Source organism: Panthera pardus, unplaced genomic scaffold, assembly GCF_024362965.1.
Source record: "Panthera pardus isolate Hobbes unplaced genomic scaffold, ASM2436296v1 HiC_scaffold_27, whole genome shotgun sequence".
NCBI lineage: Eukaryota > Metazoa > Chordata > Mammalia > Carnivora > Felidae > Panthera > Panthera pardus.
Window position 1 is genome coordinate 126,591,330 of NW_026526843.1, and position 9,103 is coordinate 126,600,432.

General features: G+C 34.6%; 1 protein-coding gene across 7 annotated transcripts in view; it reads left to right on the top strand.

Annotated features, from left to right (window-relative positions):
• LOC128773888 (lysine-specific demethylase 6A-like) overlaps positions 1-5,575 on the top strand; it is a 193,092-nt gene extending 187,517 nt beyond the window's left edge. For all 7 annotated transcript variants that reach the window (XM_053891928.1, XM_053891929.1, XM_053891932.1 and 4 more), the window contains one exon: positions 576-5,575. In XM_053891928.1, coding sequence (XP_053747903.1) covers positions 576-627 — 52 coding nt within the window. In that variant the 3' untranslated portion in view covers positions 628-5,575. The remainder of the gene's footprint in view (positions 1-575) is intronic.
• The last annotated feature ends 3,528 nt before the right edge of the window (positions 5,576-9,103 follow it).

The following is a 9,103-nucleotide window of genomic DNA, read 5'->3' on the forward strand; positions in this document are numbered from 1 at the left end:
GCCATTTTTCTAATTTCAGTATCATTTATTTCTGGATTTGAATGGCAGTATGAATGGAAACAGTTATTCATGAGCTTTTGGTATTTTTCCAGTGTCTTTGTTCTAAATTCTGAAATTTTGTTTCAAGTATTTTTAATTGCATTGTTCTCAGAATTGCTTGAAGAGAAAAAAAAAATGAGTTGTGAAATATGTACTCTACCTGAGAATTGTTCGTAAGACAGTCACTAGTGAAATGTTAAATTTCCAAATTATTTTCCATAATACTCTTTCTTTAGCAGTCTAAAATGTTGGCCTACATATTCCATAAGTTTTGTGGGGTTTTTTTGTACTAAAATTTGAAGCACAGAAAAGTCAGGTAATCATTCAGAACTAAGGAAATTGGCCTTAATGGAGACAGTAAGGAGCACATCATTGAGCAGTCTGTTGGACCTTTTGGGGCTTTGATGTTTCTAACTCCCTCTAATACTTCCCTGTAATACTTCCACAACACAGGCTGTATGTTAGTAGCCATGGGCTAAGAATACTATTAAGGATTATATACCAAAATAATTAACATACCTTATTTTTAATTTTAGGCTCCTTCATTGTCATCATCCTCCTGATAATTGTCCCATGAATATTAAGTGACACCTTTTCTACTCTTCAGGAAAGGTCTGCACCACTGGTTTTGTAGCTGTTTTCATAAGACTGCTGACTAAAAGCTATGTCTATGCAACCTTCCAAGAATAGAGTATCAACCATCTGGATATAGGAGAGCACCGCCTATATCCCACTATAATTAATAATCAAATGTATTATGATACCTGACGAGAATTGGCAATGTCAGACTACTGACTTGAAGATAACCTTTTTCTGTGTTTCTGTATTTCTGAACTGCTAACTTAGTTTTCTCATTTATTTTGCCCTTTGAGAATTTTCCTGAGAGAAAAATACGGTTCTAGCTCAGTATTTGGTAAGATAGTTAACAAATTCAAATCTTTAATCAACTTTTTTTTTAATGTGAAATATTAGAAGAGAAGGTTTTTGGGGTTTGTTTTTTGGAATTTTTGTTTTTTACCATTTTATTTTTTTCTCTATTGTTTGAGGCCAGAGTGATTACACTTCTGGTTCTAACATAAAACTTTAAGAAAAGACTTACTATCTAATAGCCAAGACACAAAGATGGATTGCACATAGACTAAGGAGTAAACTTCAGATTTGTGACTTTTGTTTCTAATCTTGATACAGATTTACACTATTTATGAATACATATTTATTGCTTGAAAATATTTGTGAATGGAATGTTGTTATTTTACCTGAGATTTACCTGCCATTAATATTAAGGGGTTCTGTAATTTTAGGCACTACTCCTTTTACATTTTCTATGTGTAAATAAAACTACTTAGCATTGTACAGAAACTTTTATTAAAATTGTTTAATGTTTAAAGGGTTTTCCACTGTTTGAGTTTTAAAAAAGACTTTGTGTAAAGTCATAGCCTATGTTCATTTTCAGATCTGATTATATGTATTTTATATATACATATATATTCACACATATGTATAACATATAGAAATAAAAATATATAATTGTATAGACAGATTTAAAAATTTTCACATCTGTGATAGTTTTTGAGGTGCCTACTGTAAAGTATTGCTTACAAAAATATGCTTATTTTTAAAGTAAAAGACTTTTAGTCTGGTTTAGTAAATTACAGTTAAGTCAATAATAGCTGGCAAAATGTATATTAGAAAAGAAAAGGATTTGGGGTTTTAAAAGGAACATTATAGAAATTTGTTAAATCTTACTTATCACTTTGTTATAGAAAAGAGATTCAGAATGAGGAGGATGGCTTCTGCTTTAAAGGACACATATGTTAAATTAATTATTTTTTAAAGTTAGGTAACTTCAAAATTCTGTGCTTTCTGTTTGTTGAGTATGTCTGAACAAGGAAGGAGGGGAGATGTTAAAATTCTGTAACACTAGTAAATGTTAAATTCTATAAAGGCTTTTATTTTATCTGAACAAATGACTTGTACTAACCTTAGTATCTCATTTTATAGTAATACCTGGTTTCTTCTCCTGTTTTCTGAAAAATTTGGCTTATGTTCTCATTTTTAACACAGTATATACTAAGAGTTTTCAAGGGTGCTTTGGTGGAGTTGTATAAATGAAGTTATGCAAATGTCTAAAGAGAATTTATAATCTTACCTGCTGAAATGCCTTGATGATTGTATTAATGGAATACCTTTTTTCCAATTTTCAAGTATTCTGGCCTCCTAGAAATAGTTCAGAGAAAAACTTGGAATATTTTATTAAGCTGGGTAATAATTTTTCAAGTTTTAAAATATTTTTAAAAGTTATTTTTATTTGAGACAGTGTGCACATGTGCCTGTGTGAGCAGGGTGGAGCAGACAGAGAGAAAGAGAATCCTAAGCAGGCTCCACATTAGGTACAGAGCCCAACACAAGGTCGATCCCATGACTATGAGATCATAACCTGAGCCGAGTGAGATGCACCCCTAAAATCTTTTATTTATTTATTTATTTTTAACAGAGAGAAAGCACAAGTGAGCAGGGAAAGAGAGCAAGGGAGAGGGAGAATGCCAAGCAGGTTCTGGACTGTCAGTGTAGAGCCCCATCTCACAAACCAAACTGTGAGATTGTGACCTGAGCTGAAATCAAGAGTCTGACATTTAACCAGTTGAGCCACCCAGTTGCCGCCTCAGGATTTAAAATCTTAACAGCATTTGTCATGTGTAAATAATTTCAGAGGAAAATAATTACAGTTATTTTTTAATTAAGTACTACATGCTGCTCAGATATTTTATCTGCTATTATTTTTGTGATTCTCTTGTAAATGCTCTTATCCAGCAGGCATTAATAATAAGAGTCTAAGACATACATTTTTCCTTCTAAACAAGAGTTACAAAATCAACCATCAGGAAACAATGATTATAAGGTACTAGTACCATAAGTGAATTTTTCATAACCATTTCTTTTTTGTATTAGTTACAAAACATTATCTCCTCTCTTTTTGAGATACTGCCCAAATTAAGATAAATTGAATTTGTTGAATTGACCTAGATATGAAAATGACTTAATTGTGTTTCTTCATAAATGTATATGTGTACTATATGTTAAGAATTCTACTTTGCAGGAGTTCACAGTCTTTTTTTTTTGTTTTTAACTTTTGAAATGTGTATTTATGTTTGAGAGAGAGACAGTGTGAGTGCAGAAGGTGCAGAGAGAGAGGGGGAGGAACAGAATCCGAAACAGGCTCCAGGCTCTGAGCTGTCAGCACAGAGCCCGATGCAGGGCTCAAACTCACAGGCTATGAGATCATGACCTGAGCTGAAGTCAGACACTTAACCAATTTGAGCCACACATGCTCCTCTCAATTAAAGAAATTTGTATCATGGCACACATATTATTGAGAAAAAGACTCTAATCCACAAATTATATGAAATACCAGATATTAATCCAGAAAGAGTGAACTTGGTCATAATCCTTCTGTTATAGTTTAAGTAGGTTTTCTTTGTGGCATATAATTTACCAATTTGCATTTGTGCCATGAATATGCAATTTAACTTGCTTAATCTATTATATACCAAAATCCTAACTTCTACATTATCCAAAGAAATAAATTGAAAATTAGGACCTCTGTATATGTATGTCAGTCATACTCAAAGCAGGCTGGACGCTAAAAAGCCAGCAAACCAGAAAAGGACATTACAAGGAAGTGAAAGTAGAGCAAAGAAGAAAGCTGAGACAAGGAGGTAATGTTGGTTACATAAAAAGCTTTTGGAAAAACCTGTGTCACGAATCCTGAAAAGATAATAAACCAAAACAGTGTTAGTACAACAAGTGACATTAGACTGAGCAGCTTTAGTAAAGTAATGGGAGTAAAGATGGATTGCCGTGGTAAGGGTAAGATTATGATTGTAAGATTCAGGTTGCATCCAGAAACCCCCCAGATAGGAAATTACTGTTGTTCAGTTTATACAAGACAGATTACTAATTTCATTTATTTTATTTCTTTATTATTAGTTTTTTTTTGCTTGTTTGTTTGTTATCTGTGTACCCACATGGGGCTTGAACTCATGACCCTGAGATAAAAATTTGCATGCTTTTCATTTGAGCTAGCAAGGCACCCCCCAGGTTACCATCTTCAAGCAACATTTTTGTACCTGTTGACCTAGAGCGGTTTATACTATTGTTCTGTTTCAATATTTGAAACACCCAGATAATGTTTTGCTTTGGAAGTAAGCACTGCATGCCTGTTTATTTTTAGTATGACATAATTATACCATACTATCATGCACTAATTCTATTTTAATTATTTTGACTATTTTAATTCTCACAGTGATCCTTTGAGGAAGGCACTCATTTATCTTTACCCTACAGGTAAGGGGACAAGGGATGAAAAGATAAAGGTTTAAATTCTGTCTGTAATGACTACAGATTTAAGTGCTTATTCGGTCCCACAACAGGAAAGTTGGAATTGTAAAATGCTTACAAATCTTTGTGTTAGAGGAATCTTTTCATTATACTATCTTTGAATTTGATAGTCTGCAGACCGGCCATGTATGTTTTGTTTCTTAATTCCATATTTATTTTCCCATAAATGTACATTCACATGTAATGGCAAAGAAGTAATACAGTGGTCTTGTATACATTTTAGTCACTTTCCCCAAAGGCACCATACTGCAAAACTATAGTATAGTATCTTAGCCAAGATACGGACATTGATATAGTCAGTGTACAGAATTTTGCTTTTCACCACTTGGATCTCTCATGTTGTCTTCTAATATTCAGACCCACTGCCATTTCTTGCCTTTACCTGTCCTTGAACATGGCAGCATCGTTACATTCTCTCTCTAAGGTAGCCATTTCAAGAATTTTCTAAAGGGAACCATAAAGATGTCACTTTTTTCGATAAGGGCTTCTTTACACATAGTATAATCCCTGGAGATGTCTCAATTGTTTTAAGTATCAGCTTTCTGATTTTATTGCTGAGTAGCAGTCATGGTATGGATATACCACAATTTATGTAGCCATTCATTCACTGAAGAACATCCCTTTGGCTTTTTGCGTTATTTTCTTTATGTATATGAGAGGCTTTTGGGTGGATAGAGATTTTATGTGGGACAAATGGCTAAGAGGACAGCTGCTAGGTTGCACATACAGTTTAAACATTTTTTTCTAGAGTGATTTTACCATTTTACACTCCTTTAAATTTTGAGGAATTTTTTTCAAGTAATGAAAATTTCTCATATTTTTCATTATCCTGTTATTTGGTACAGGATCTGTAGTGCTGTCTTATCCTAATTCTGAATAGCGTTTGTGATTTTGCACATACTTGTCAGCCTTGTTAGATGTTTACCAATATTTCCTTCTTTGTTTTGAAGAACCAGAATTTTGTTTTACTGATTTCTTCTGTTTTGCCCATTTTGTTGATTTCTCTTTGTTGTTACTATATTCTACGCATTACTTTGGGTTTGCTTTAATGTGTTTGGTTTTGTAAAGGTAGGAACTTATGTTTTAGAAGTCTTCTTTTACTATAATCAGTACAATAAATTCTTTTTTCAGTGCTTTAGCTATGTTGTATCTCACATTTTATAGTTTGTAATTTATTTTTTTGTTCAGTTTTATGAAAATTCCTATGAACTTTTCCTCTTTGACTTAAAGAGTATTTAGAATTGTGTTTATTTCTGTTTGTTTGGAAATTTTCCTGGTTATTGTTTTCCTGTGCTAATGATTTCTACCTTGATTCCATTTTGGTGAGAGCACATTGTATATAATATTTTTAAATATGTTTATGTTTGTGTTACAAGTTGCAAGATGTAGTTTTTCTTTCTGAATGTTTCATGGTGGGGCGGGGGGGGGGGGGCGGGGGGGAGGGGGGAGGGGGGGTTGAAAAATTTGTGTATTCTGATTCCAGTAGGACCGTTGCATATATTTTAATTCGTTCATTGGGTTTATTTATACTTGATTATAAATTGGGTCCAAGTTTTTTGTACACCTGCTAATCTCTATCTCATAATTTTATCATCATTTGCTGTGTCACAAGTTTTAAAATACTCAACCTCAAGTTTGGGATTTGTCTGTTCTCTTCTGAGTTGTTTCCTGTTGTTTACTTTCTTTTCAGATTCTCGATTCTCTTTTGCTACCTATGCATTAGGAAAATACGATGGTGGTTTGATTTTTTTTTTTTTTTTTAAGAATTTTTCAAAGTTTGTTTTTGAGAGAGTGGAAGTGGGTAAGTGCAGAGAGAGGGAGACACAGAATCTGAAGCAGCTGTCAGCACAGAGCCCGACACAGGAGTTGAACCTGTGAACCCTGAGATCACAACCTGAGCCGAAGTCGGGAAGGGGGGGGGGGGGCGGTTAACCGACTGAGCCACTCAGGCTCCCTCAGTGATTTGATCTTTATTGTTATGTAACATCTCTTTTTGCTTCTTAAAATTTTTCTTCATCCTGAAGCCTGCTTTATCAGGTACTAGTGTCACTCCTCCCTCTTAAAAATTTTTTTGTTTTGTTATATCTGATCTGAGTCCTTAAATTTGAAGTAATTGTATTTAAGCCATGTGTAGTTGTCTTTTAAATCACTTTGCCAGTCTCTGGATCTTGAGTAGTCTGTATATAGACTGTTTACATTAAAGATAGTATTGTTGGGGCGCCTGGGTGGCTCAGTCGGTTAAGCGTCCGACTTCGGCTCAGGTCACGATCTCGCGGTCCGTGAGTTCGAGCCCCGCGTCAGGCTCTGGGCTGATGGCTCAGAGCCTGGAGCCTATTTCCGATTCTGTGTCTCCCTCTCTCTCTGCCCCTCCCCCGTTCATGCTCTGCCTCTCTGTGTCTCAAAAATAAATAAACGTTAAAAAAAATTTTTTTTTAAATAAATATAGTATTGTTATTTTAGGGGTTGCCATTGCTATTTTATTAGGTTTTTAGGTTTTTTTTCATTTGTCATATTTAATTTTCTTCTATGACTTACTTGAAAATATTTTGGGGTTCCATAGTAATCTACATAATGGTGTTTTGGGGTGTTTTTTTTAACATTTATTTATTACTGAGAGACACAGAGACCATGAACCAGGGAGGGGCAGAGAGAGAGGGAGACACAGAATCCTAAGCAGCTCCAGGCTCTGAGCTGTCAGCACAGAGCCCAATGCAGGACTCGAACCCAACAAACTACAAGATCGTGACCTTAGTCGATGTCAGATGCTTAATGGGCTGAGCCACCCAGGAGCCCCCATATGATGTTTATTTTAGTATGTTCTTTTAACTAGTTTCCTTAGGAATTGCTTTAAGTTATCAAAACATACATTTGAAACTTAATCCCTGTCTACCTGTGTCTACAAACACAGGCAGTAGAAAGTGTGGAAGTGTTTGAAGTGTGGACACTTTACTTCCTTATCCTTTTTCCTTTTTAAATATAATTGTTTTCTTTCTATTCGGTGAGCATCATATTAGATGATGTTACAGTTAAGAAATTACTGAAAGAATTTACTGTATTCACCCTGATTTTTACCTGTTTTTGGTGATCCTCCATGCTTGAAATTTTAACCCTTTTGTTGTCATTTCTTTTTTTGCTTAGAGAACTTGATCTGGTCTTTCTCTTGGACTTTTTTAGCAACTAATATTGAGTTTTCTTCCATCTGAGAATGTTATTTCTCCTTAATTTCTGAAGGAGAATTATACCAGCTGTGCAATTCTTGATTGATGACGTTGCTGTTGTTTTTCAGAACTTGAGTTTATTCTGTGTCATTTCATTCCAGCCTGTGATTTCAGATGAGAAATCCAGTATTGTTCAAATTCTTTGAGCTCTTATAAATAACTTTTCTTTGTCTCTAGCTTGCTTTCAACATTTTTTTCTTTGTCCTTAGTTTTTAGAAGTTTATGTTTAATGGGGATTACTTTGGATTTTACCTATTTGATATTCATTCATTTGGCTTCTTTTGCTGTAGATACAGATCTTTGACAAATACAGGAAGTGTAAGACATAATTTTTTTGATAGTTTTCTCAGTCCCACTCCCTTTTCTGGTACTTTGGAGAATGTTAGCTCTTTGTTTTAAGTCCATTGGCCCTTATGACTCTTCTGTTCAGTTTTTCAGCCTGTTTACTTGTGTTCAGCTGCAGTACTCTGATAATCTGCTCTTGTTCATTCAGTTATTGTTCTGTCTTTTGCAATGTATTACCATGCCAGTCCATTGTGTTTTATATTTGATTCATGTATTTTTTTGAGTTCTGTGCTTTACATTTAGATTCTTTATTGTTAAAGAATTTATTCTTTAAATAAATCCGCTCGAACTCACGGATTCTTTATTGTTAAAGAATCTTCTGTGCTGAGATTTTTCTATTTGTGGTTTCAAGAGATTTGTCATTTCTTACTGAAGTATTTGTATGATCATTTATTTAAACTTGATCTCAGATACTTTCATCGTCTGATGAATCTTGGTGTTATCTGTTGAGTATTTCCTTCATTTCATGATTGTGTAGGATTTCATATGGCAAATTATTTTCTGTTATATCCTAGATGTTTGTTGTTGTATTATCAGGCTCTGGATCCTGTTTAATCATATTTCAGACAGTCCTATTGAGATGTAGTCTGAGGGTCATTTGAGTGTGTATGTTCAGCTTCCTGCAAAGTCTCTCTGGCACCACCCCCACAAAAGAGGGGCTTTCACACTGCATTCTTGGGACAAAATTCAGCTCCTTCCTGAGCCCTGTACCGCAGTTGGATACCAAATTATATAGAATGGGGAACAAGAACGTTGTTTATTTTAGGCAGGCCTTGTATTACTAGATTTTTTTCACCCCTGGAATGGAAATGAATGTGATGAAGTTGCATTAGAATCCATAATTGTTAAAATATTGCAATGGTAAATAATGTGAAGATGCATGCAGTGAAGAAGGATGTGATGGGGGAAATACTTCTGTTTTTAAATATTAATAGATGTCTAGGTCACCTGGCTAGACATTGGTCTCATTGGTAGAGCATGAGACACCTGTCCCATTGGTAGAGCATGTGACTCTTGATCTTGGGGCTGTGAGTTCAAGCCCCACAACTGAATACAGAGATAACAATAAACAGGAAGAGATCTGCTGTGTTGTGCCCACCTTA